The sequence below is a fragment of the Miniopterus schreibersii genome (genome assembly GCF_964146895.1).
Source record: "Miniopterus schreibersii genome assembly, chromosome: 9".
Classification (NCBI taxonomy): domain Eukaryota; kingdom Metazoa; phylum Chordata; class Mammalia; order Chiroptera; family Miniopteridae; genus Miniopterus; species Miniopterus schreibersii.
In genome coordinates this window covers 16641523-16669123 of record NC_138118.1, presented here as the reverse complement: position 1 = coordinate 16669123, position 27601 = coordinate 16641523, and the positions used below count along the sequence as shown (strand labels likewise).

Here is a 27601-nt window from a genome sequence, read left to right as displayed (position 1 = left end):
CCCGCGCCCCGCGCCCCGCGCCCCGCGCCCCGCGCCCCGCGCCCCGCGCCCCGCGCCCCGCGCCGACCCCGGGTTCCTGGCGGGGAGGCAAGGAGGGCTTCCCGGCGGCGGCCGACGGCGGGCGGGGCGGCGTCAGGTGCCTGGCCAGGCCCCGCCCCTCCGCCCCTCCCCCGCGCGCGGCTCCAGGTCCCGGCCTCGCCGCTGCGGCGTCTGCTCCCGGGGACGGCGGCGGCGCGAGCGGCCATGGAGGCGGCTGCCGGGGCGGGCGCGGGCGCCGCGAGCTGGAGCTGCCCCGGCCCAGGTCAGAGCTGCCCCCTCCTCGCTTCTCCCCAACGCTCCTTCCTTTTCTCCACCTCTGCTCCCGGCGGACCCCAATGTCCCCCCCCCCGACTCTCCCTCCCTCCATCCCACCCCGCCCTCGGGTCCGGTCTCCATCTTTCGGGCTGGGTCTTCCGCCACCGGCCACATCTGCCCCGCAGCGCGTCCCCCGAGCCTCCCCATCCCGCCCGTGCAGCCCCGCGGTGCTTCCAGCGCCGGCCTCTGCACCCTTCCAGCCCCGAAGGCTCAGGAGCGCTGGGCGACCGTGGGACAGACGAGGTCCTGGGGCAGATCGGAGGGGAGGGGCGCAGCTCGGGCCTGGACCCCCTCCCGCAGCCCCGCCCCCACGCCTGCCTCCCCGCACCCACCGCCGCACCCTTTCAGCGTCTGTTTAACAGGGTCCTGTCCCCTTTCCCATCCTTGCCTCTCTCCTCCCGTCCCCTTTGGGCTAAAGAGACACACACCCTTTACGTCTGTGCAAGGGAGAGGAGCCTGGAACTGGGGGTGCTGAGGAGGGTGCAGGGCGGGGTCCCCGCAGCGCAGCTCGAGGGGCCGCTGAGGCAGAGTAAGCCGAGCTCCTCCTCCAAGATTAAAGACCCCAGGGCTCCAGAGGGCTCGGAGGCACGTCCCCTAATCTCCTCTGCACCCCAGCTGCCCCTAGCATCAGACAATCTCTCCTCTGTCCCTGCTGGCAGGTCCCACAGTGACCACTTTAGGCTCCTACGAGGTGTCCGAGGGATGTGAGAGGAAGAAAGGCCAACGCTGGGGGTCCCTGGAGCGGCGGGGGATGCAAGCTATGGAGGGTGAGTTTTCCCAGAAAGCTTTCTTTCTCTTCCCCTTGCCCAATTTCTCTTCCCTTCTCTTTCCACCCTCTGACCCCCCAGAACTCTGAGCCAGGACACAGCTCTTTCCTCAGTTCACCTTAGCCCCCTCCACCCCCTCCTCAGGGCTGAGGCTTTGAGGCCCTTTGGGGCTCTCATCACCACCTAACCAGGTTGTGTGTCCTGGGGGAGCTGCCAGACAGAGGAACAGGCCTCACTGGGACAGAGCTTTGAAGCAGCTTTTCAGCAGGGGGTTTGTTCTTATGCCTCCCGACCCAGATACCAAGCTGTCTCTTATTTTGAAAAGCAGGGAAGTGAGCATGTGAATCGTCTTTCTGGTGCTACCACCACTAACTTCATATGCAAGCCTTGTGGCTTTGGTTCTCTAGGATAGCTTACTGCCTGAAAGAGACTGCCTGTGGGGGGGACAGGTGCGAAGGCCAACCTCCTAACACTCATGTGTCCCCACCACACCCATGGGACTTTGTGGTTGCTGCCAACACCCAGGCCCCTGGAAGGATGCTGGTTCGTTTTCCAGGACTTCTTGTAAAGTGTCCCCAGACCCCTGTGCACACTCAGTGAGGGCCACCCTGCTTCCCCAAGGGGGACAAGTGATTCAAGGGATCCCAGATGAACCGTAGCCTGCTTTTATTGGAGAAAATAAGACTAGGGATTCAGACTTTAAAACGAAGCAAGCAATCACCATCCAGATAAGATTTTTGCTATTTAGAGGAACTGCATTGCAGCAAAGGAGGGGGTGCTCACCAACCAGAGGCTGGAGACCAGCACACCCCAGTTTTCAGTGCATTAAAGGCTTTCTTTTACACACAAGCACAATCTCAGACTTTCCCTAAAAAACTGCATTGTGGTCACCTGGGGAGGAGGGGCCTCGTAACACTCAGGAAAGGGAGAGGAGACCCCTCTTCCCCCGCAAACACTCAGCAGGGTAAAGGAAGATGGACCTTGTAGAAAATTTCAAAAAGCACATTTGAAAGGGCCCCCATGTTTGTCCTGGTAAATATTCAAAATCATTTAAGTGTTTTTTCTTTCTCTGCCTGTTGACAGGCAATGCCTTTTTATTATGGAAAGGCTAATTTCTCACAAGGCCCCAGGATAATTTTTAACTTTCTACAAACCCCCAAACTGTAACTTTTACCCTATTTGGCTTAAGTTATGCCCAGACAGTGCGACATAACTATCTCTTAGTTATGTCCCACTATCCAGAGACCAGGGCTGGAAGAAGCAGGAATCCTTATGCAAGCTTCACATGACTGAGCCAGCACCCAGCTGCTCAGTTGGCCCAAAGGCAGTAATGGGAGGTCACCAGATGCAGTACCTGTCCAGAAAGGGCCTGGGAGTGGGTGGGCTACCTCCAAACTTGACCCTCACACCTGAGGACTCATGAGTGCAGGTCCTGCCCAGGGGGTCCTTGGGGGACACCAGGTGGCACTATTATACCATCTCTGTCCAGAGACAGTGAGTTTGAGGGCCTCCCCTAGAAGGACCCTAGAAAGGAAGTTGTCTCTGACTCCCTGATGGGACGGGTGTCTTTCCTAGGAGAAGTGTTGCTCCCAGCTCTCTATGAGGAGGAAGAAGAGGAGGAAGAGGAGGAAGAAGAGGTGGAAGAAGAGGAAGAGCAAGTGCAGAAAGGTGGCAGTGTGGGCTCCCTGTCATTGGGCAAGCACCGGGGCCTGAGCCTCACGGAGACAGAGCTGGAGGAGCTGAGGGCTCAGGTGCTACAGCTGGTGGCGGAGCTGGAAGAGACCCGGGAACTAGCAGGGCAGCATGAGGATGACTCCCTGGAGCTCCAGGGTGAGTATCTGTGACAGGGCCAGGGGGCCTGGGCACAAAGGCCCTGTGCTCGCTGGACCCCAGGCCTGATGCTGGCTCCCCGTCTCGCTGCAGGGCTCCTGGAGGACGAGCGGCTGGCCAGTGCCCAGCAGGCAGAGGTCTTCACCAAGCAGATCCAGCAGCTCCAAGGTAATTCCCGCAACTAAGGCTGGAGAGGTGGTGGTCTTCCAGGTACTTCTGTCCTGAGGGTTTGGCTGAAGCACAGCGGAGAAACATAACCTAATTCAGTACTTTCTCTTTTTTCTCTGCTAATCTCACCTTTTCTCATCTCTCCACTCCCCTCTTTACCTAATTTTCTTTCTTCTTGGCATCTCTGCCTGGCTCTTCTGTCTTCCCTTTCCCTTTCTTGCCCTCCCACTTCACCCCCTTTCCCTGTGGCTAACTGTCTCCTGCAGCCCCCTCCCTTCACACTTGCATCTCTTTTCCTTGGTTCTCCTGGTCAGTGCCAGGGGTAGTTGATTGGAACTGAATTCCAAACCAGATTGCTTTTTCCTGGCCCTCCAAAGGCACCATGGGAAGAGCAGTGAGCCAATGAGATGTGACTGGAGGGGACTCTGTACATCTTTCAAGTGAAGCAGATGAGACCGCTTCTTTTGCTCCCCTGGACCAAGCTGTGGCTCCAAACTCCCTCTCTTCTAACGCCCACATTCCCTTTGTCTCTGGGAAGCATCAAGGCAGGTGTCCCACATTCCACTGTACCACCAAATAAAGAGGCAGCTTTTGTTATTCCCGTGGGCTTCCGGAAGGTTTGGGGGAGCTGCCCTAGAAAACAGCAGGGACTCTCCCAGGAGAAGGGAGATCAAGCCAAACGAAAAGTATAAATGGAGAAAAAAGGAAGGCCAGGAAAGGACAAAGCAAAAGTGGGCGAGGGGGAGGGAAGGAAGATGTAAGCAAAGGCAGAGGCTTGCATCTACCTTTGAAGATAGATGACAATTCATAGGGGAGGGCGGAGGGGAGAGGTGGAGGCAATGTGTTGCACGGGGCAAAGCGTGTGAGCATTGGTCTCAGATCACCTAGATCCTCGGGCCCAACTCAGCCATGTAACAAGCTTGGTGCTCTTGGGCAAGTCACTTTTATCTTTCTGAAACTTGGTTCCTTATCTGTAAAATGGGGCTAATTTATTTGTTTATCAACCATTTATGGAGTGCCTGTATACTTGGAGGACCAGCTATGAACAAGACAGACCAGATCCCTGCCCTAATGAAGAGTACATTCTAATAAGGAGAGGCAGAAAATAAACAAGTTCAGGAGGCAATAAATGCTGTGAATACGATATAATAATATGACAGAGATGGGGTGAAGTAGGAGTTTATTTTTGATAAGGTAACTGGAAAAGTCCCCTTTGAGAAGGTAGCATTTGAACTAAGACCTGAATAATGAGAAAGATCTGAGGAAAAGCACATTAGGCAAAAGGAATAGCAACTACTAAAGCTCAGAGGCAAAAATGAGCTTCATACCCCAGCGAGTTTGTTCAGTGGTTAGAGCGTCGGCCCGAGGACTGAAGGGTCCCTGGTTCGATTCCGGCCAAGGGCACGTATCTCGGTTGCAGGCTCGATCCCTGGCCCCGGTGGTTGGGATGCATGGGGGAGGCAACCAATTGATGTGTCTCTCTCACATCGATGTTTCTCTCTCTCTCCTTCCACTGTCTCTGAAAAGCAATGGAAAAAAATATCCTCGGGTGACAATTAAAAAAAAAAAAAAGAGCTTCATGTGTTTGAAGGACAGTTCAAAGGCCATTGTGGCTGAAACAAAGTGCATGTGGAGGACCATGGTAGAGTTCTAAGAGGCAGGCAGAGGCCAGATTACAAAGGGCCTTATAGGCGAGCTGAGAGGTTTGGCTTTTATCCTAAGTATAGCAGAAAGATGTGGGAGGGCCTTAGCCAGATCTGGGGTGATATGATCTGCTTTACATTTTGAAAAAGAGCACTTTAGCCCTGACCAGTGTTGCTCAGTTGGTTGAGCACTGTCCCATGCACCAAAAGGTTCGATTTCTGGTCAGGTTCGACAGGTGTGTGCAGAAGGCAACCTATCAATGTTTCTCTCTCACATTGATGTTTCTCTCTCTCCTTCTCTCTCTCTAAAAAATCAATAAAAGATTTTTTAATTACCTTAAAAGAAAAAACATTACCTTAAAGAAAAAAAAAAAAAGAGCACTTTGGCCACTGTGTAGAAATTGAATGGAGGGAACAGAGTCAAAACAGTGAGTCTGGTCAGTAAGTTATTGCAGTAGTCCGGTCAAGAGGTAGTGGTTGGTTGGATTAGAGCGGTAGAAATGAAGGTGATTCACAATAAAATTTGAAGGTCAAGCCCTCAGGACTTCTGACGAATTGGATGGGGGATAAGAGAGATGTGGAAGATGACTGTCTTAAAACTGGTTGGTTGGTGGTGTCATTTGTTGGGATGGGAAGACTTGAGAGCTAGGGGGAGCATTTAAGACATGTTTTCTACATGTTGAGTTTGAAATGGCTAACGACATCCAAGTAAATATGTTAAATTGGATAAATGGATCTAGAACCAGGGGAGAAATCGGAGATATAAATTTGGGAGTCCTCAGCATATAGATAGCATTCAAATCTGTGGGAGAGCGCCATGAAATCACCTGGAGATACAGGAAGAGAAGAAAAAAGGGTCCAGTCCCAGGGTTAGTCCCGTATTTAAAGGTCCCGTATAGAAGGAGGAAGGAACAAAGGAGACTGAGGTAGGAGGAACTGCGGAAGCATTTCATGCCCTGGAACCCAAGAGCAGAAAGTGCTTAAGGAGGTAACAATCAGCTGTGTCCAAAGTTGCACAGTCCATAAGATGGCCATTTGATTTGGCAAGGTGGAGGGCTCTGAGGTGTTTCAGTGAAGCTGGAGGCCTGACTGGATTGGGACTGAAGAGGGCAGGGGAGGTGAAACGGACAAGGTGAGCGCAGGTAATCCCAGCAGGCATGTTTTGAAGAGAGGCAGACAAGCGAATGGAATGAGAAATAAAATCAAAGGGAGAGTGTTTGGGGATTTTTTTTTATTTTTTGAGGTAGGACGCACTAGATCATGTTTTTATGGTGAAGGAAATGATCCAGTGCATCAAAAGGCCTTTGCTTGACTAGGGAACATTCTTCCTTTCAGATAAGAAGGGAGCCGGAATCTAAGTAGGGAGACAGCAATGTGGGAAAATAAAGCTCTAGAGCAATTCCGCTCAGTAGAGTCGTTTCTGGTATCAGATCTCGTCCCGGCGAGGAAGGGGGTGGGGGTGCGGCTGGAGGTCTGGCGGGGGCGCCCCCACGCCCGCCCCGCGGAGATAAACAGACCGTCCTTGCGCACGCGCGTTGCCCGTTTCCGCCAAGAGGGGGCGCGCGCGGGCTCAGAGGTAGCGGGTGTTGCGAGGCCGTTCGGCCTCCACAGCCCCTCGGGGGCCGGGACCGGCCGGTGTCGGGAGGCCCCCCGCCCAGGGAGACCGCTTAAGGGGGGCCGACGAGATGGAAGCCATAACCAGTAAGTGACCGCTGACATCTCTGTCCCGCAGCCAGACCCCCCGACCCTCGGCGTCGCCCCGACCGTCCCAGCCCCACGGGCAACCGGTGCCGGCTCTTCGAACCCGCCCGGCCTCTCCAACTCCCGGCCGGAGTCCGCCCCGCCCAGCTCCCGGGCAAGCTCCTCCCCCGGGCCTGCAAGCCCCGCCCCCACCAGTGCGGGTCCTGACCCCTGTGCCTAATGAAGAGCTTTTTTAGTTGGAGAGAGACCTTCCTCCGTTCCTCCTGGTCTTGAGCGTGTCATTTTTTTTTAACGACTAGACCCCGGAGGAGAACCTAAGGGAGATTGGGACCCAAACATCAAGGGCACAGTAGGGAAATAAATGGTCAGCCCCGGCAGAAGCCCACGCCAGGTCCTAGGGCCTCTATCCTAATGGCCAGGTGACCGGTGTGTCTCCCTCCAGACGCTAAGTCCCAAGAGGCAGACCACCTCTGTGCTGTTCAGTCGTGGAGAGAGCAAGGACTTTGCTCCTGTCAAATTGGAAGTCAGAGAAGCTCGGTGGAGAGATGCTTGGGCTTGGCACAGAGGCGATGATCAATTAATATTTGAATGGGCCAAGAAGAGGGGAGAGCTGGGGTCACTCTAGAGAACGAAAGACTGGCAAAGAGGTGCCCAGAGCCGCACATATGAGCTGCACAGGAGACCTTTGCCCCCCACCCCTGAGACATCCTGCCCATTCAGCATTTATATCTGCAGTATGTCTCATATTTTTCTTAGAGTACTCAGTAAAAGGTTGTTCAATAGATGGCCCTCTGCCTCATTTATGCATGAATACAGCAAGTATTTATCAAGCTGCTTGACACCAGGTACTATGACAAATCCTGGAGCTATAGTGATGAGCAAAACAGACATATTCCCTGCCTGCATGAAGCTTTTAGCCAAGTAAGGAGGCCAAGGTTTAACACACACACACACACACACACACACTGCAAAACTGCAAGGTGCTTTGAGAGCATTTCATGGAGGACTTGCTTGGTTTTTGGAGGAGGTGGAGGAGAGAGACTAGGGAAAGTTGAATTCTGAATGGTGAGCAGAATGAGCAGGAGTTCAGGGTGAGGGATAACGATAGTGTGACTGCAGAATGTTTGTGGGAAGGTCCTGACCCTCCCACCCAGTCCTCATTAATTCCTTAATCCTGGCTTCCAAATTTTGAATTCTTTATTGGTGCCAGTGCCTTTTACTGTCTCTCCACTTCTAGATTCTCCTAATTCCAGGTTACCCATGTCCAAAAACCCTGAGATGTTCTACAGATACTGAGAGCTCTGACACATTTCTTTTGTAAATTAAAATCTACTATAACAGAGGCTTGTTGTGAAAATTTAAATAGCACCAATTTATACAATATGGAAAGTAAAAGTCCCCATCACATGCTATCTTGCTCTGTAGAAAGAACTGCTCTTTATGGTTTGGCACACAGATCTTTCCAGACCTCTTTCTATGTCTTTGTATATTTGTGTTATATATTGTACATATAATTTTTTTTTGAAAAAATAAGATAATATATTTTATAGCTGATTTTTCTTTTTCTTTTCTTTTTTTATTGATTTCAGAGAGAGGAAGGGAGAGGGAGAGAGAGGAAGCATCAATGATGAGAGCCATTGATCAGTTGCTCCTGCACGCCCCCTACTGGGGATTGAGCCCAGGCATGTGCCCTTACAGGAATCAAACCGTGACCTCCTGGTCCATAGGTCTGTGGGCAACCACTGAGCCACGCCGGCCGGGCCTGATTTTTCTTTCTAGTTTATTATGGAGACCTTTTCATGTCTTTTCTGTAAATCTGCCATTTTCTTTTAAATGGCTGCTGATATTCTATTTAATCATCATCAATTTAAACAATCTCTTACCAATCAACATTTAGGTTATTTTCCCATATTTGGTTATGCAATGACCCTACATTGGAATTTCAGCTGTGAACTCTAAATATACATTATTTTAAGGCCAGTACTTACCACAGGCAGTTCATGGAAGCTATAAGGCTCTCATTTCTAAGGTCCCAGACTGAATAGATGAGAATAGTCTGTGTAAATTTTTTTAGCCAGGAAATTTTTGAAAAGACACAGGACATAAGTAAAATACTGTAAATTAGGTTTGACCTTTAACTGTTAGGCGATTCCTTGGAAGCGCTAATAATACTTTTTGTTTTCAGTAGCCTAAGTTGTTGCTTTTTGTTCCAAACCTCAAAATGTACTTTTCTACTGTCTTATTACATAGATTCACTCTCTCTTCCCTTCTTAGGTATTCTCCAGATGAAGCTATACTTCTCTGATGGGATAGAGACTAGGTTGTCAGGAGTTTTCAGATAAGAAATTAAACCTCCCTTTACCTTTGTGCCTGTAGAACATTGCAGATTAATTCATTTATCCTCTTGACCATCCTAACCTTTGGACTTTGCAGGTGAGCTGAGATCTCTAAGGGAGGAGATTTCCCTGTTAGAGCGTGAGAAAGAATGTGAACTTAAGGAAATAGAACGGGAGTTGCATTTGGCCCAGGCAGAGATCCAGAATCTGCGACAAGCCGCGGAGGATTCTGCAACTGAACATGACAGTGACATAGCATCCCTGCAGGAGGACATCTGTCGGATGCAAAATGAACTTGATGACATGGAGCGTGTTCGGGGAGAGTATGAGATGGAGATCACCTCCCTCCGTGCAGAAATGGAAATGAAGACCTCTGACCCATCCAATAGTTATAGTCTCTCAGATTTCTCTGAGTTACAAGGTATGAACATGTAAGCCCTTCTCCTGGTCTGTCAGTAAAGTCAAGCAGAGGGAGATAGGATGCAGGAACATGGTAGGTGGTCTTAGATCATGAATTGGGAACCTCTAGATAAAACCTCCAGGTTGAACTCAAGACGATGAGGGAGAAAAACTTAACCAGAGTCACACAATCAGTCCATCATAGTGTAAGAAATAGCACCATGGAGATGTACCCTGAGAACTCTTTCTCGGAGCGCCATCAGGCGTTTGTTGATTTGACTCTGCTGAAGCCCTTCCTGGGAAAGACAGTTCTGGATGGGAGTACAGGGGCATCACCTTGGGAAACTCTTCCTACTGCTCTGGCATCATGGCATTTTGCCTGGACTGCTTTCTGGGGGTCCTTCAGTCCTGTTCCCAGGCCCTAGGATGCTAATTCTTAGGTTCCTTTAGCCCTCTCCAAAGTAGGAGCTTTAGGGGGCAACAAATCAGAGCACGAGACAGCTGGAGAGGAAGGGAGGTTATTTCTAATAATACATGAGGTACTCAAAAGCTCAGAACTCAAAAGCTTTCAGACAGTGAGTCTCCCAGCTAGTTGCTAGGATTCATGACTTCAGAGAGTTTGCCTTTCTTCTGAGGCTAGATTGATGATCTGGGTATAATGGGAGGCCTTATATTAGGCCAGGTCAAGCAGAGGCAAATCAACAAGGAATCAAAGAAGTGCAAGGTTTCCCAGCTGTAACAAGCCTCTCAGAAGAGCATTTGGATTGATGATGCTAGGAGAAAGCAGCCAGCCCAGTGGAAAGGCTTGTGCTGGACTTACACAGACCTCAGTTCAGCATCTCAGCTCCATTGAATTAGCAGAATGAACTTAGTTTCATTATTATCTCTCTCAACCTCTGTTTCCATTTATGTAAAAATTGGTTAATAAAAGGAGGAGCTATTTATTCATCTGCTAGATGAGATCCTGAAACAGGAGAAGGACCGTAGGGAAAATGTAGAGAAATATGAGTTAACGTGTAGAGTTTAGTTAATAGTAATGTACCAACCTTGATTCCTTAGTCATGACGAATGTACCCATTGTCAGATGTTAACAATAGGGGAAACTAGGTAAGAACTCTCCCAGGTAAGAATTCTGTACTCTGCAACTTTTCTGTAAATCTAAAACTATTCTAAAATTAATAGTTTATGTAAAAAAACAAAACCTTAAAGGGCTGTTTTGGGGATTAAATGAAATGCCTAACATGTTAAAAGCACTCACACACTTAACTGAAACTAAGGCTGAAACCATCAAGTCTAATGTTTAACACATGGTTGGTTTTCATGAAAGATCAGCTTCCTTCTTTCCTTCTATGGTAATCTTCAGTATTCCAAGAACTTCTGATTGGAATAAACATTAGAAGTGAATTTCAGGGTGTTGAAGCTGACAGTAGATAAGATACACCTTGTGTGTTCTTTAAGTATCAAGTATCAATAGAATTAGTATTCTGAGAGAAATAATTCTTAATCATGAAGAAACAAAAACAGATATGGGTGTTTGTATTATAGCAGCATTAAAAAGTACTGGTACCTGGTACTTATTAAGGACATGTGCTGGGGCATTTCAGCTAGATCTCTGTGGATGCCGGACGTGATATTTGGGCCTGCTTAGGTTGGGCCCTTCTGTTAGCAGATAAAAGATCATTAGAAAGAATTCTTGACCACATGCAGGCCAATGTATTTGGTGTGATGATAAAGGAAGTTGACCTTCAGGATGCCCGGGTTGTCTCCAAAAGGCCAGGACTGGTAGTGTGACACCTGGCAGTTCACATTTCTCAGCATTTTGTACTAAAAGTATACTAGGAAGGTAAACAGTTCAATGGAAACTTTAAATACAGTAAACCAAACAAGGCGTCACACACTCCTAAAATGCTGAAACTCTGCCTCGGTTGGGGTTTTGAAGATGGGCACACAGGGCAGATCTGGGATGATGAAAAGAAGGGCAGTTCCTGGGAGAGGACAAAGGCCCTTTGCAGCGTGGGATTTTCTGGGCCGTCTTCTAAGCCTTTGCATGGGGCACCTCTTCTGTTGATCTCTTGCGTCTCTAGAAAAAGAGGAGTTGTTCAGCCTCTGCTATCAGGTTCCCAGGCAGGAAAGTGGGGGGCTCCCTCCCTGGGACCTCACCTCTCTCTCCTCTTGTCCTCTGCAGAGGAGTTGCAGCAACTGCGGGAACGCTACCGCTTCCTGAACGAGGAGTACAAGGCCCTGCAGGAGAGCAACAGCAGCCTCACAGGGCAGCTTGCGGATCTGGAGAGTGAGAGGTACAGGCGGGAGGCTAGTGGGGCTCTGTAGGACTGGGCTTTTCCCTGAGTAGAGCTGGTGAAGGCAGATGCCAGGCTAATGGACGTCCTCCTGGAGACCTGGTCTTTCCTATGGTATCCCAAGGATTTGGATATCACCTAGAAGCAGTCATGGGGATCCAACTCAGTTGCCTAGGACTAGAGCTGAGTGATTTCAAAAATTTAGTTTTCTTCTATTCTAAGCATTAGGGTCTGGTGTGCTGTGCCCTAGAGTAGCTCAGAAGTGATTCCTTTGTTGTCCACACAGACTTGATTTTGTCTAATGTCCTCCAGATTGGAGCTGGCTTGACACCAGCCCCAGCTTCAAGCCCAACTGGACTGGCACTCTTAGGGTCTCCCAGAGCCAAACAGGGCTTAGCAGATTGAGGTGCCGGGGGCTTTGTATTCTTCTAAGTGTGTTTATTTGAAAGAGAAATCACAATAAAAGGCTCCTTACCATTTTTTGCCTAAAATGAAGACATCAGGACCAAGCACACTTGCCAGGTGATGCAAGGCAGAGTTCTCTCCCAAACATGGCTCTGGGGTTCTGGATTACAGGACACGAAGAGCAACAGAAAAGTGGCTGGAGTCCCAAACACTAAGGACTATGATGTCAGTAGAGTCTCAGACTACAGACATGGATTTCCTAGAGTCTGATTCGGAAACCCAGTCATTGCGACAGCAGCTGCTGGGAGCTGAGGAGCAGATACATGACATGCAGAACAAGGTAGGGGACTGCAGGCCCTTTTCGTTGTCTCTCTTTTACCTTCCCCTGCCCCGTGCGAGAAACATCTCCTTAGACACAGGACCAGGGCTGACGAAGGAGGCATGCACTATGGCAGGAGATAGTACTCGGGTCTTATTTGTTTGCCTGATGTAAATATTCTTCCTAGCCTGCACTTGACATGCACTTGTAGTAAGTCGCCTTTCTGTTTCATTTCCCCCACACAGTGTAAGGCATTGTGTTGTGAGTTGCAAGAGCTACATCATCATCGCCAGTCCAGTGAGGAGGAGCAGAGGCGGCTACATAGGGAGCTCAAGTGCGCACAGAATGAGGTGCTTCGGTTTCAGACTTCCCACCATGCCACCCAGGTAAACATGACAGGAAGGGAGTTTGGGGAGGGCAGAAGGGCCTCCATGGCGCCGCCTCTTCCAGGGAGGATGAACACAGAGTAAGGCTGTGCTCTGCTGACTCGGCTGCAACCAGGGGTACAGTCTACCGGAGACCAATTGGAGAAGTGACATAGCATTGCATTCTAGAAATGGTAGTCGTTATTGAGTGTCTCTCCCAGAGAAGAAGCCAGACCAGAGACCTACGGGAGCTCCTCAAGATGTCTGCTTCTGGAAAAGAACCAAACTGGTCTGGAGATGGGTCTGCTGCTTCCTGAGAGTAACAGTTCTACCTGCCTCCTCCCCACCACAGAACGAGGAGCTGAAGACCAGGCTCTGCTCCCTGCAGCAGAAGTATGATGCTAGCCAGGACGAGCAGACTGAGCTCTTGAAGGTGCAACTCCAGCTTCAGGCTGAGCTCCGGCAGCTCAAAGTCATGAAATCCACAGTCATAGAAAGCCAAAGTGAGAAGGTAACAGTAACCAGAGGCGAGGGGCTACTTAGGTGCTAAGAGGTTTTGGGAAGGTGGATAAGAGTAGAGAGTTTAAATAACTTCAGCCGCCACTATCCAGCTACCCTTCAGTATTGTGTTAGATGAGAGGACAACCAGTGAGTGAAGGGCAGGGAGAAGTCAATTCTTAGACCGTCTGTGTCTGAGAGTGACTCAGGCAGCAGAGTGAGTGGGTTGCGGATTCCAGAGGTACTGCCCAAAGCCCCTCCGCCGTAGGAGTTACTGTGCCGGCTACATAAGCTGCAGCTCCAGCACCAGAACCTCATGTGTGAGAAGGATAGCCTGCTGGACGTGCAGCAACAACTGCGGGAGGACCTGCGGTACCACGCAGCAGAGGTGCAACGCCTCAAAGACATCGCAGGCTGCTTCCAAGAGAGCAATGACAAGGTAAAAGAAGCTTCAGGTGAGGAAGAAGGTGGCCAGGCAGAGCTGCTGTGAGAGGACTGGTGCAAAGGAGGAGTTGGAATGGCAGGAGGTCTGTGGAGGAGCTGTTGGTGAGGGCGATAGAGTTGCTTAGTAGAATCCCTTTATTTTCACCACTCCCCAAAATGTAGAGCCTTCTAGGGATTCACCCATCTCAGGGAACCCTCAGTGGGATGAAACTGGGACTGGAAAGGACAGGGTAGGAGCCCCCTTCATTGCTGCCTGAGAGGAGAGAGTGCAGCCACCTGCTCCTGGGATGATGGCGGGCCTGCCTCCCCTGCCCCAGAACGCAGAGATGCAGTTAAAGCTTGAGGAGATGAAGCAGCTGTACCATAGCAGCCAGGAGGAACTGGAGAAGCAGAAGCACATGTATGATCAACTGGAGCAGGACTTCCTGCTTCTCCAGCAGGAGCTGGATCAGCTCAAGACCACCCAGCTCATCCCAGAGGACAAGGGAAAATGTGCTGATAAGGTAATTGTGAAAAAAGAGGTGAGATCTCCTTGGCACTTCCTCTGGAGAAAGGAGGTAAGGGCAAAAGAGGAAGTCATCCATACACCCTAGGGGCTTGATGGGCTCTTGTCCAGTCACAGCTGAGTGCGGCAAGGCCGGAAACAGGCAGAGCCCCATGCTGTTAACTTTAAGACAGTTTGCCTTGACCTTGACCTTAACCTGAGCCACAGCATAGTAGAATCAGTATATCTGGATCCAGTGTGAACACTGAAATGCTTGCATATAATTCCATGTGTAGTGATATCTTGTCATTTGTGGAGGACACACACAATAGGCCCATATATATAACTTTTGTTAGAACTAGAAAGAGAAGGTCTAATTTTCTGAGGCAGATTGCAAATGCTCTTGTCAGATGGCATGGTCTTGTGCCCAGAACACTGATTGGGTATTAGAAGGACTTAGGCTCTTCCAGGATTTACCCTATGACCTCAGAGTAGTTAGGTCCTCTAAACTTGGTTTTTATTCTCTTTAAATTGAACAGAATACTACTCTTACCCACTTCCATTTAGCAATAAATCCTGTAGTGATAAATAAAGCCTTCCTTGCTCCTCCTCCTCTTTTTCGTAGGGTGTAAGATGCTAGTCATTGTCAGTTATCCTGTGTTGAGCACTTTCAGGATCGATGATAGGAAATAGAAAGGTGTTGAAGCATGATAGGCCCAAGATTCTCAAAAAATAGTGGAACAAGTCACATTCCGCCAAAATAGTCATTATTTCCTGCCACAGCCAACAGCAGACTGTGTCCCCAGGGAAAGGCCTTCAGGAGACACAGAATCAGGGAGGTTATTTGGGCCACCCCAACAGTCCCCCTGTCTTTCTACTCCCAGGCTCACATTTCCCTTTCCTCATTCCCACTAAATTTAGGAGTAAGGGGGTCTGTGCCTTGCTCCTTGCCGCCTCTCCTAGTGAAAGAGGAAGTGAATGCTGGCATACAAAGCCAGCTTTCCTTCTGGTCATAAAACAGCACTGAGATTAGTCTGGTATTAGAAGATTTAGATTTTTGAAATCATAGGATGACTTAGTCTTCTTAACCCAAATTTAGCAAAAGCACATACTTTTTCTAAAGATTTTAAATGACTACAAAAACAAAAATGGAAAAAATTAGGATGAAATTAAGTCCTTATTGGTAAGTAGCATACTTAGGAATAAAAACAAATTGAGGATAATGAGTGACAGGAAGTAGAATTCCCAGCAGGGCAAGAAAATGGCATATACCAAAGGAAAAGGCCAGAGGAAAGGGAGGCGGGGGAAATGAAAATGGAGGGGCGTTGATGACACTCCCACTCAAAATGCTCTCAGAAGGGACTAATAGAGAAATTTAGAGCACAGTCAGCCATCCCAAGCAGCCTGCTCATCCTCTAGAACTGTGTGGGCGCAGTGTGGCTTGGGATTCTCAGTACAGGGAGGGCGACCCTGGTGAATCGCAAGAGTCAGGAGGGCACAGAAGTGCTCTGCTAGCCACAGAGCCAGAGAACTACCTTACGGAGTAACCACCCCTCCACGCCCCGCCCCACCTACAGTGTGATTCACTGCTGTCCAGACTGACAGATTTGCAGGAAAAGTACAAGGCCAACCAGAAGGAGATGGGGCAGCTGCAAATGGAGCAGTGCGAACTCCTGGAGGATCAGAGGAGGTTGCAGGAGGAGCAGGGCGAGCTTCAAGAAGAGCTGCACAGGCTCACGATCCCGATACCTAAATGTGGTATCCTCCAGAAGGTAAAGGCAGCCAGCGAATGGCTGCTAACTATAGAGAAGTGGCTGAGTAGCTTCCCAGGTGTGCCTACACTTGGGACAAAGAAAAGGGTGGGGATTGAGATTTTTCTTTCCTTAACCAACCACTCCTTACTTTCTCACCAATTTCAAACCAAAAAATTCAATATAAGTGATTAGGTTTTTACATCTTTTTCTTTTCTTTTTTTAAATCCTTACCCAAGGATATGTTTTTATTGATTTTAGAGAGAGAGGAAAAGAGAGAAAGAGAAATATTGATCGGCTGCCTCCTACACACACCCCAACCGGGGACTGAACCTGCAGCCTGGTTAGGAATCAGACCCACCACCTTCCGGTATAAGGGATGATGCTCCAACCAACTGAGCCACACCGACCAGGGCTAGGGTTTTACATCTTAAAGTACATTTTATGCTCTGGAATCTGTCCTGCATTCGATATTTAGATATTTAGTCTTATCTAGAGAAAATATACTTGAAAGCACTTTGTAAACTACAAAATACATCTAAACATATTAGATCAGTTCTATTCAAGTGGCAGATCTCCACAAAAGGACTGCCCCCATCCCAGAGGGACTGTGCAGAGCCAATCCAGAGATTCCTAAGGGGAGGGAGGGTCTCCAGCAGGAAGAAGGCAGAGGTCTTTCCATGTGACCACCACAGTTCCTGCCCTCTTCCTTCCACTCTACCTTGCAGAGTCAGGACCTACTTACAAAGTTACAAAACCTGTATGAAGTACAGCTGCTCTACCAAGGCATGCAGGAGGAGCAGAAACAACTGATACAGAATCAAGAAAGTGTATTAAACGAACAATTATTGCTGCACAAAGAGCTGCATCTTTTCAAAGAGTCTCATTGCCAGGAAGTGTTGGAAAATCCAGGAGGTCCCAAATCACTTAAGTTCTCAAACAAGGTAACCACAGCAAGAGGCAGGGAGACGTTTCTGGGGCTAGCAGGGAAAGGGGCTACGTAGAAGGGTCAGTGTTTGTAAGACCCGTTTGGCCAGGAATAAGGATGAGAATGAAGCCCTGATCTGTCCCAGCCATGACAGCTCATGGGCTCATGAAGATGTGGCGTTAGATACGGCCTGAGGACCTCACCTACCTGCATGCCGAGCTGAAGCCCTGTGAATACTTAGAACCGGGATGACCCAGAAGTCTGTAATCACCTGATAATTTGTCTCAATCCCTTCAGCATCCCATTTTCCAGATGTATAATATCATTTTAGTGTTTATTTGGATTGCTTGGAGCTGACTAAAGGTGTCCTTTTCTCATGAGCTGGTTGATAATAGAGGAGTACACTTTTCAATGATAAAATCTATAACCTTTTGATATTCTACATGAGGCCAATATGGGGCCATTCATTTCCAAGGGAAGAGGTCCCAGCATGTAGAGTTCTTGGTACTGACCACACTGTTTTCATTGCAGCATTGGAAAGAATAATAGCCAGGTCGGGGGGATTAGACACTAGCAAGGGGCCATGCCTCTGAGGCTTCACTGGTGGAGATTTCCATTTAAATCTTTCAGGTCTGGGGGGTGAATTTGGTTTGAGGTCTTAGTAGGAGTGAGGAAGAACAGGTAGACTGTTTCAGTTTAGGCAAATCAGTTCGTTCAGATATTAGCCTAGACAGGGAGATCCAGGGAATAGCAGGAGTCCAAACTGTGAGATTTGGTCAGATTCCAGGGGCATCAGATTTCAGCCTGGGTAACACAGAAACCAGGAACCAGGTATGAAATATTTCCTTAACAGATCAGATCTCATCCTGGGCATCAGCAGCCAAGAAGCCAGGCCCAGAGTTGCCTGGGAAACATGCCCTCAGTTCAGATTCAGAATTGGGACAGGAGGTACAGGGACTCATAGTGAGACCTTGATTCCAAGTCCCCATCTTCTGAGGAAGGAATTTTTCGTATGCTCATATTCAAGGTCAAGGCTGATTTTAGAACTAAAGGTAGGGGACTGAGTCTAAAGGCCAGGAAAATAGGTACACCTGACTGAGAAGAGGGCAGGGTAGGGAGCCAGAGTGTTCTTGAGACCCATTCAGCACTGCTCCAGGGAGTGAGGGATGAGTGCAGAAACAGCAGAAATGGGAGCCCAGAAACACTGGAGTATCTGCCCTGGGGAGATTTCCCTCAATGAGCAAGACCCTTACCCATGCTGGTTACCTGTAGGCTAAATTGATGGCCTAGGCTGTCGTGAGACCGGAGTGAAGGTGTGTAGTTCTCTAAAGTATGCTCTTAGACATCTGCACCAGGAGGGGTGCAGCTAGGACGGCAGTGTTAGAGTATTGATACTGTCTTCCACCCACTCCTGGCAGTTCAAGGTGATCGCCCAGGTGCAGGCTCTGCAGGACCTGTATGACGCCAGCCACACCGAGCAGGAGCTACTGCAGCAGGAGCAGGGGAGGCTCCTAGAGGAGCGAAAGAGGCTGCAGGCTGACTTGCAGCTCTGCCTGGAAGAAATGCAGTTGCTCCAAGCTCAGTCCCCTTCTATGAAAATGAGCCTTGAGTCCTACAAGAAGAGTTATGATAGCAGTATTGACGGCAGCGAGAGCTATCACAAGAGTTATGGGAGCACCCAGGCCAGTGATGAGAGCTTCCTCAAGAGCTATGACAGCACCAGCACCAGTGAGACCTATATGAAGAGTTACCGCAGCAGCAGCAGCAGCAGCAACATCGCCTATAAGAAGAGTTATAGCAGCAGCAGTAGCTCTGACACTTGTTATAAGAGTTTTGTCAGCAGCACTGATGAACCTGCTGAGCCGGAAGATATAGAGGTAAAAGTAGCCAGATGACATGTCAGACAGGGAAAGAAGGTTTTTGTCTTATTAAGGAAGGGCCTAGCAAAAAGAGTGGGGTGGAGGGCAGGTGCTTCCCAGGGTGCCATCATCCCTCCCTCACCCTTCACAGTACTTTGCTGACATGGTCGCTGAAGTGCTGGTCAAGCTGCAGGGAGTGCAGGCCATGTACAAGCTCAGCCAGGAGGAGCACAGCCTGCTGCAGGAGCGAATGGGGACGCTCCTGGACCAGCAGAAGGAGCTGAAGGAAGAGCTGGATGCCTGTGGAAAGGAATTCAAGGAGTGCATGGAGGGCCTTGAGAAGCCTGTTGCCTCCCAAAATGACAAGAATGAGGTAACTGCTATCAGGGAGGCAGGGTTTCTCGTAGGCGTCCCTAAGGTCGGAGGAGGTTGTAGCTGTTTCATAGAGGCTGAGGAGAGACACAGGAACTCACTGCCGGCTCCGCATAGTTGCCCCCTTCCTGGTCAGACGCACACAGAGGGCTCTGAATCCCAGGAGGCCGACAGTCTGCTGCGTCACTGATGCACGTTTGTCAGGTGCCAACTGTGCTGGATTTACTGATCTTCAAGACACTTTGAATAATTTTTCCCTCCTTTGCCACTGTATTCTCTCTTTTGCTCTGTGCCCCAGAGCACTTCTGTAGAGTTGTATTTTTTATTTTTATTTTTTTTAAATATGTCTTTATTGATTTCAGGGAGAGGCAGGAAGAGGGGGAGGGAGATAGAAACATCAATGACGAGAGAGAATTATTGATCGGCTGCCTCCTGCATGTCCCCCACTGGGAATCAAGCCCTCAACCCGGGCATGTGCCCTGACCAGGAATTAAACTGCGATCTTCTGGATCCTAGGCCAACACACAACCCCTGAGCCATGCCTGGCCGGGCTGTAGAGTTGTATTTTTTCACCTGCCAATTTTCTTTGGTTATTTTGTGTCTTGTCTCTTCAACTAGATTGTAAACACCTCAAGGACAGGGCCCCACCTCCTCTTGGATCTGTCATAATGCCAAAAGTGCTCTGCATCCACTAGCAATGGGATTCTGACCAATAGTCCACAGTCCAGCTGGGGTCACTGTGTACACAGGGGAGAGATCCAGAGAGGAACAGACATGCGGGCCTAGGTTGCTCAGTGTTGGTACCTACCAAGGAGACCCTGATGTGCTGCCAGAAGTCAGGGAAGAACTAGAGGTTAGGGAGCAGGGTTGGGACTTGCCTCTGTTTCCAGGGCAAGCCACAGGTGCCCAGGTGCACTCTTAGGAGTGTCCATCACAGTTCCTTAGGTGATTGTACCTAGTAGAGAAATAGTCTGGGTGAAGTAGGAGCTCCCATCAAAATCATGATAGAATAAAGTCCGAGGTTAAGAAGTGGTAGCACTGTAGTTATTCACCAGACAGGTCACAGTAAAAATATAAGCTAAATCATCCTTTTTAAAATTATGTTAGATGTAAATCAGGTGCCTCAAGTGAAGGAGGAGCTCTTTGTAAAGCTGCTTTAAAGGCTCATTTTCCACAGTTTCCTGTTTTCTTTCTTTTTTTAGTAACTTGTCCAGTGTCAGTTTAGTAAGTGGTGGAGCTGAGATTTGATCCCAGGCAACCTGGTTCCAGCGTCCACACTCTCAATCATTATGTTCTGCTGCTAACTCCAGCTCCCTCGTGTTTTCTTTATTGTCTGCTTCCTCACTGACTCTAGCAGGGAAATTTCTGAGGCAGTGACCCCAGGCAGGGCCCAGGCGGACTGCGTAGGCCAGGCTGTGGGTAACTGGCCCTCCACTACCCACAGATCAAAGAGCTGCAGACCAAGCTGCGGGAGCTGCAGCTGCAGTACCAGGCCAGTATGGATGAGCAGGGGCGGCTTTTGGCAGAGCAGGAGCAGTTGGAGGGGCAGCTGCAGTGCTGCCAGGAAGAGCTTCGCCAGCTCAAAGAGAAGTCCTCTGATACCAAGGGCAACAATGCCAATAAGAACATGAACAAGAATGCCAGTGGGGTTAAAAATAAAAAGGTGACCAAGCCAAGCCTGGAGATTTCTGAGAGCAACTGTGAGACCAGGCAGGTGAGTAGTAACCTATGTAGCCAGAAGCAGGAAAGTAGATGAGATCCTGGGAAGAAAAATCATCTCTCCCACCATTCTGACCAGGTGAGGTATTTGTAGAGAAGCTCTGGGGCCTCTAAGGTGTCTAGGGTAGTTCCATCTTGGTAGCAATTTGATGTACTCACTTTTCCTGTGAAGTTAAGGGGAGAGTAGAGTACAGACTGCTCATGTATGGAGTTACAGCCCCAAAGGACCACAGCTGCTAGGCCGGATGCCTGCTGCAGTTAACCCAGCCCAATTTTCTGAGGCCCCTGTTCTTCCTGGGCCACATGCTCAAGAGGAGGGCCAAATGGATGAAGAGGAAGGAATTTATTCAAAGTAGTCGTGCGCGTATAAGTAACAGAGGACTGGGTGGAACAGGACTCTCCATGCAGGGGCAGGAGGAGCTGTTGAGTGCAGAGCTCCAGAATCTTTAGCTCTGGCAGCCGTCTGGAGCGGCTAATGGCCAGGTAGATGGATTGGTGCAGAGAGGCTGGCGGGGACTGCCCTCCGCACGATGTGATGCGCAGGGAGATTGACTCGGTCCCAGATCACAGTGCTGCCCACGCACTGATGAAATGGGAAGCGAGCGTTCCCGAGGTAGTTCAGCACTGTGCTGAGCGTAGAGATCCTGGCGGGTAACAGCCTCCCCACCCTGCCCCGCCTCCACCCACAGAGTCTGGAGGTAGTGCTGTACTACCAGGCCAGCCACACAAACTCAGATGACCCACCGAAAGAGGAGGCAGGCGAGAGGGAGGAAACTGAAGAGGAGCCAAAGCAGGAGTTCTGGGATAAGCTAGTTTCTGAGCACCCGCATCACATAGAAATGAAGTCCGCAGAAAATGAGGATGAGGGATTCAAAGAGCCCCAAGACCAGGAGGGTAAGGAAGAGGACAGCCGAGAAGAGGAGGATGACTCTCGCCCTGAGGCTTCAGAGGAAAACCCCCTCAAAATTTCCGAGAGCAGAAAGGTAACCACAGCCAAGGCTGGGCCGAGTGGGAAGTGGGCCCTTGGGCTCAGCGGCCCCAGCGTGCAGGGTGGCCCAGCCCCGGGATGGACTTCTGCAGGAGAGGCCAGTGAGCTCTGAGGGTACCACTCGGGCAAAGCGGGGATGGGGGTGGGACTGGAGAGAGTGGTCTCTGCGTGGGAAATGGCAAGCTCAAGCCGATTTGCTGTGGAACTGTACCTTTGCTGGGAACCAAGGTGGGGTCACTGGATTCCTACCTCTTTTCATTTACATGGTGGGACTTGTTACTTATGTCAGGAGGGTGCTCCCCCTGCATTAGTGCAATAGGGACACTGACATTGTGAGACCTTCTGTCATCCTGGGCCTGTCAGTCAGTTCCCCATTCCCGCAGTGACCTTTAAGTTTGACCTTTGTTGCTGCCGGTAGGAGTGGGTGGAGGGCTGATGTCACCCCCTGGACTCTCTATATTACAAGGCATGAGGGTGGGGGCCTGAAGTGATCAAAAGTGATAGAATTTTTCAGTCTGGAGACCAGCCAGTTCCCTCACCCTTTATTTGCTGGATCTTAAGAGGTTGGGGTGGGAGTATCCTAGGTAATTTACCAACAAAAGTACAAAAGTATTTCCGTATTTTAACTACTAGTACATCTGTACAGGTACGTACCAGCTTAATTCCTGCCCTGGTTGAGGTTAACTGGGGGCTCTGGCTCCCTGAAGAGTTTGAGTACTTTCTGAATAAGGCCTTAGTTTACAGTTCAAGTTCTTTCTGTCCCTCTAAACATAGGGTAAGAAAATAAGTCTTGTGGTGGGATTTCCCAGTCAGCTTTAAGGAATTCTCAGGCATGTCGGTCTGCAGCACTGACTGAGGATCCAGACTGCAGTTCTTGTTAACCTGTGGCAGACCATTACTTAGGATATGAAGTGGAAGGACCTTAGTATTTCTTTGAATTCATGGCATTCCACCATGTGCTGGTTCAGAGCCTCAGAGATTTCCTGGCTTTGGGTGCCATATTTCTAAATGCCAGACCTGATTTTTCCAAAGTCAAGCACTTTCCTATGTCTACATACGGAGGTGACCCTTTGTCTCAGTGGGTCCTGTAACTTTTGCAGGCAGCTCTACTGGCATATGTGTTACTCCCTCCAAATTCACTTTCTCTCTGGAAGATTGTTGCAGGCAAAGAGCTGGCCCTTCTCCATTGTTGGCATATTTTAGTGCATTTTGTCTCACAACCACAGCATTACACTCCTAGGGAATTGTAGGGACCAGAGCCCAGAACATTTAGAGACTTGGAGGAAAGCAGCCAGAACGAGGGGCTGACAAAGGGACAGGTGGCCTGGCAAGAGACGATCTCTTCCTAGGGTGACAAAGCAGACGGTCTTCTCACCTGGAGAACCCAGCTTTACTCACCAGAGCTTCACTTTTCCAGAGTTACTGACCTACAGGAAGGGTCTGGGTGCAGATCACCCCTGCCTGACAAGATATGAGAGGGATATGACAAGCCGGAAAGTTGGACCCACCACCTGGTTGAAACCTATTCTGTTTTGAGCCTTCTGGAGGCTACCAGTGGGAAGAACCAGGCCCGGGTAGCAGAGAAGAAACTGCTGCTCTTGCCGACCAGTTGTTTAATCTCTTGATCTCTCTCTCTCTTTTCCCTTTGTTTTCTCATCTTCGTTATCTGTTGGATTCCTGTGTTTATGTCATTTTATGCCATCTTTCATCTCATGATCTCTCCTCGCGCTGCTTTCTCATTTGATATGTTGCAGCCATCCCCTGCCCCCAACCCTCCCATCTTCTCCCTGCCTCTCGTAGGCCTGGTGGTCATATCGGCTTTGCTCTGGTGCTGGTGGGCTGAGACGGCGTCCTAACTCAGGTACTGGTATTGTGTCGTCTTCTGAGGGATTGAGGGAGGGTGCGAGTTGCCCTGGCCTCCCCTCTTTCCCTTTTCTCTCAGTTGCTTGCCTCTTGCTTTTGCCGTTTTATAACAGGCAGTACTAGGATTTGAGTTTTCTCTGGCTTCTCCTTGGGCTACGGCAAAGCCCGTGACTTCTCAGAGTGTGTCTTCATAACACATAGGGAGTTGGAATGCTTACTGTTGACGTGGTTCGCGTTTCTGTCTTCTGGCTGGGAAAAATTTGGATGATCCCAGCGCTGTTGCTACTTTCAAAGATACCCGACTACTTCTGATGAGCTGATGTCTGTCTGAAAGGCTGGCCTGGGTGCTCTTTGATTAGCCCCAGAGCCAAGCTCTTACTGTTATAATTACCCAGGCTGGCCAAATAAGGAATCACTGCCCCCCCTGTTGGGTGAGAGAGGAAGTCTAGAGAGCTGTGACTCCCCCAGGGTCATGTGTGTGAGGGTGGCCTCAATTCATCCTTCAGCATTGTAAAAACAGAACTGAAACCTCTACCATGTTATATACTTTCTACTGAGAAGTTCTCTGATTTGGAGCTTTTGGTCTCCAGAAAAATCAGAACAAGAATGCCAGGAAATATTTTTTAGTTCTCTGTTTATCCCTTTTGGGGGCCAGATTAGATTGTAATTGGCTTCCCAAGCTGGGCTTTCTGGAGAGAATGTGGTACTGTATTGGTGAAAAGTTTCCACCAACCAGAGATGCAAGTGTTCTCAAAGAACCAAGGCTGGTATGTTCTGGGCACCTTCCAGTTGGCCAGTCCATGTAATCTGGTACCAACAGGGTACCAAATTCAGGAGGCAGAATGTGGTCTTATGGCCCAAGGTAAAACCCTAGGGTTCCACCTGCCTTCCGGCACCATAAACTCTTTCTCGCGGCCTATTTTAGCTCCTTTCTCATGCTCACCCTGCCCCTCTCCCACCCTCCTCGCGTCCTGGTAAATGGAGTGTAGCTGGCTTAATGCGTGGGTTCAGAGTGGCCACTGAAGCATTTGCTGGTAGCTCTTATCACTATCTCCCTTTTTCTCTTTCTTCCCTCCCCCTCACTTTTTTTCCTCTTCAACCCTTCTCCTTTCTTTTAGCATTCCACTTATGCTCCATGGACAGTATTCAACTCCTTTAGTGACGGGGTCTCTCCCTGTACCTGTTCCTTCCCCATACACCCCGATTTCTAAGCCTCTGTGGGATGAGACCCAGAGCATTCAGCTATAACCTTTCTCCAGCTCAAACTCGGCCAGGCCCAAGCACAGTGAGAGAAAGGAACTCCTGGGTGAGGGTCCTCCCAGGGGAGCTTGTTAAGCAGAGCCTGGCTGCACCCCAAAATGCAGCTCCCCAACCAGGAATCAAGGCAACATAGGTAGAAACCGGCTAATAAATGGGTCAGAGAATTTAGCTGAGCCTGTCTCTGCTGCTTACAGCTTAGTCCCAAAATACATAATCTGAATGTTCATTTCTTCAAATGTGAGCAAAGGGTGATAAGACCTCTGCCTTCCCCATTGAAGAGCAGATGAGTTCACATATGTAAAAGTACTTTACAAATGATAAAACACCACAGAAATAATAAAAAGAGCATACACTTACATAGCACATACTACGTGCCCTGGCTATTCCAGTCACCTTGCCGACAGTAACTCACTTAAATCTTACGACAACCCTGTGAGGTGGCTATTACTGTTATCATTTGATATGTAGTAAACCTAAGGCACGGAGAGGTTAAGTAATACAGCCAGGAGGCTGGGAGTCGGCTTCTAAGGATTTAACATTAGCCACAGATGAAATTGCATCCTGATTTCCCTTATCATCTCTCTACATTTTGAGCAATTTTCCTTGGTTGCTTCCAGATAGTTAGGAAGACACCAACCATCTCTTTATGCAGCCTCGGATCACATTAACTCTCTTGGTAACTAATAGCACATTGTTAACTTATTTCATGTATTGTTTATAAAACCCCTTTGCATGTCACATATGTTAAGTTACCCCTCCCCATTCCCTACCTGCAGTTCATTTTGTGGATTCAAGACAATTTTTTATTTATCCCTATTAGAGATGAACCATTTATGTAACCTACAAAGTTTTAAAATCTCAACTCTGGTTTCAAAATATTCCCTTTCCCTACCAGCTTTACGTCATCCTCAGGGGTGACAAGCCCACCCTCATGTCCCCCTCCATGTTACAGGTGAGTGCCAAGCTTCTCCAGCGTGGTCTCTCCAGGCTTTTATCCAGCTCATTTGGTCACTTAACAAACAGTCATACAACAAACTGTCGTCCTACTCACTTCCTCATGTTCTTTCCATAGTTATGGAAAACCTTGTCAAACACCTTGATTAAGTCCAACACATGATTTTCTTGATCTGTGAATTTATTTAATTTATTTATTCATTGAATTTATTGGGATGACATTGGTTAATAAAATTGTACAGGTTTCAGGGGTACAATTCTATAATATGTCATCTGTTGACCCGGGAATTTAGTGACCCAGTCTGAAAGGAAAGCCTGACATGTTGTACCCCTTTGTGATACCCAAACCAGCCCTTTACTCAGCCAGTCTGGAATCTTGCCTCTGCCTGGTATAAAGGGCGCCAGTTCACATTCGTGGGTTTCAGCGCTGTCCTCCTTTGAGAGTGCCAGACTGGCATTTTTCGCAACGCACATTACGATATAAGCGTCCAAGCATGTCAGTATTGGTCCTAGCTCCCTTTTCAGTTATTTTCTTACCTGAATTACTCTGTATACCCAACTCCAACATTGTTTTGCTTCCCGTTTCATATCTTACGTTCTTTTTAGTAACTGTTTTTACAAGCGTAGGAGATTTTCTTTGCTCTTTATAGTTGGCTTAAAATCCTGTTTTTAGATCCATTATTCTCTGAGAAAATGCGTTCTTAGCATTAATGGGCTATATTTGCCCTTCCCTAAAACTATCTTTCTGTTTCTCCATAGCTTATGACTTAAAACCCAAATTCCACCTTTCAAGTAATACAGTAAAAACAAAAAAAAACAAAAGTAGGAACTATTTCCCCAAGCATGTATTTTCTTGCCCAGGATTTCATGTTCCCTAAATGATGCTTATTGTTGTCTCACAAATCGGCAGGAATTGCTGGGGTCAGCAGGGCCTGGCAGCCTCCGCACATGCTCAGGAAGTCAGTCAACACACCCAGTAACTGGGGGTGTTTAATGACACTGGCATTTGCATCCCAGGGCCAGTGACCAGCTTCCTTGAATTTCCTTGAACCAACATCACTCTCCACAAGTGTTCAGGCTGCCTTAGAACCTCGTATTTGCCTGCACTCGATGGCACACTTCCTTCACTTCTCCTCAGTCTTAATATCCTCTTGACTCTGAGCTCATTCTCCATGAAACTAATGAGGTGCTGCTGCTTTTCCCAAAGGCCCACGTTTACCCTCATATTTTTGCCATGGTATCCAGCCTTCCTCATTGCAACCATTTGCATACTCTGCAGTCTGGCTGCTGAGCTTCCTTCTGCACACAGGAACTGGTATTCTAATTCCATGGGGCATGCACACAGGCCGTCACCTCAGGCGATACACAGAAGATCGTCCCAGGTATCTAGTGGTGCCAGGACTCAGACCACATTGTCTCCAGCAGTTATCCAGGACGTAAGAGGGAGTGGACCATGATGGTCCTCAGGTGTTTCCAGCACCGGTAGGCAGGGGAGCTCTGGCTTAGGGAAGGGTTCAGAAGGCTGGGCACTCACCATTTGTCTTTGGTCCCCACAGAACATGTTTGGGATGTGGAAGCCTATGGTGTTCTTGGCTCTTGCAGCTGTGGCTCTTTATGTGTTACCCAACATGCGACAGCCAGAGACAGAGTTCTGCCTCATGGAGTGATGGCAGACCTGGGCCAGCCGAGGGGCAGATTCCCAGTGGCTACTACCCTCAGCTTTGGGCAGGACACACTGTGCCAGAGCCCCCATCCACCCATATGTCCCATGTGCCCCCGTCGTCTTAGCCTCAGTCACCCAGGCTGAAAAGGCTTATGGGGAGCTGCTCGCTCCCATCTCCTTCCTGCCTTGTATAAGAATCTGGGCTCCTTGTAATTAAATATCAACCTAACTACA

At 49.0% G+C, this 27601-nt stretch overlaps 1 protein-coding gene across 17 annotated transcripts; it reads left to right on the top strand.

Moving 5' to 3' along the window:
* The first annotated feature begins 173 nt into the window (after positions 1-173).
* Positions 174-27601, top strand: CCDC136 (coiled-coil domain containing 136). 17 transcript variants are annotated; one of them, XM_081147645.1, is made up of 18 exons: positions 174-301; positions 1014-1121; positions 2697-2951; positions 3045-3119; positions 8897-9220; positions 11384-11495; positions 12072-12240; positions 12465-12605; positions 12937-13095; positions 13351-13521; positions 13844-14029; positions 15588-15782; positions 16490-16705; positions 18108-18566; positions 18700-18921; positions 20365-20634; positions 21329-21622; positions 27261-27601. In XM_081147645.1, the coding sequence occupies exons 1-18, from the start codon at positions 244-246 to the stop codon at positions 27369-27371; spliced, it is 3525 nt and encodes a 1174-aa protein (XP_081003771.1). In that variant the 5' UTR covers positions 174-243; the 3' UTR covers positions 27372-27601. The 17 variants fall into 17 exon arrangements, with proteins under 17 accessions (XP_081003771.1, XP_081003780.1, XP_081003781.1 ...); XM_081147654.1 differs by lacking the exon at positions 12937-13095; XM_081147655.1 differs by lacking the exon at positions 13351-13521.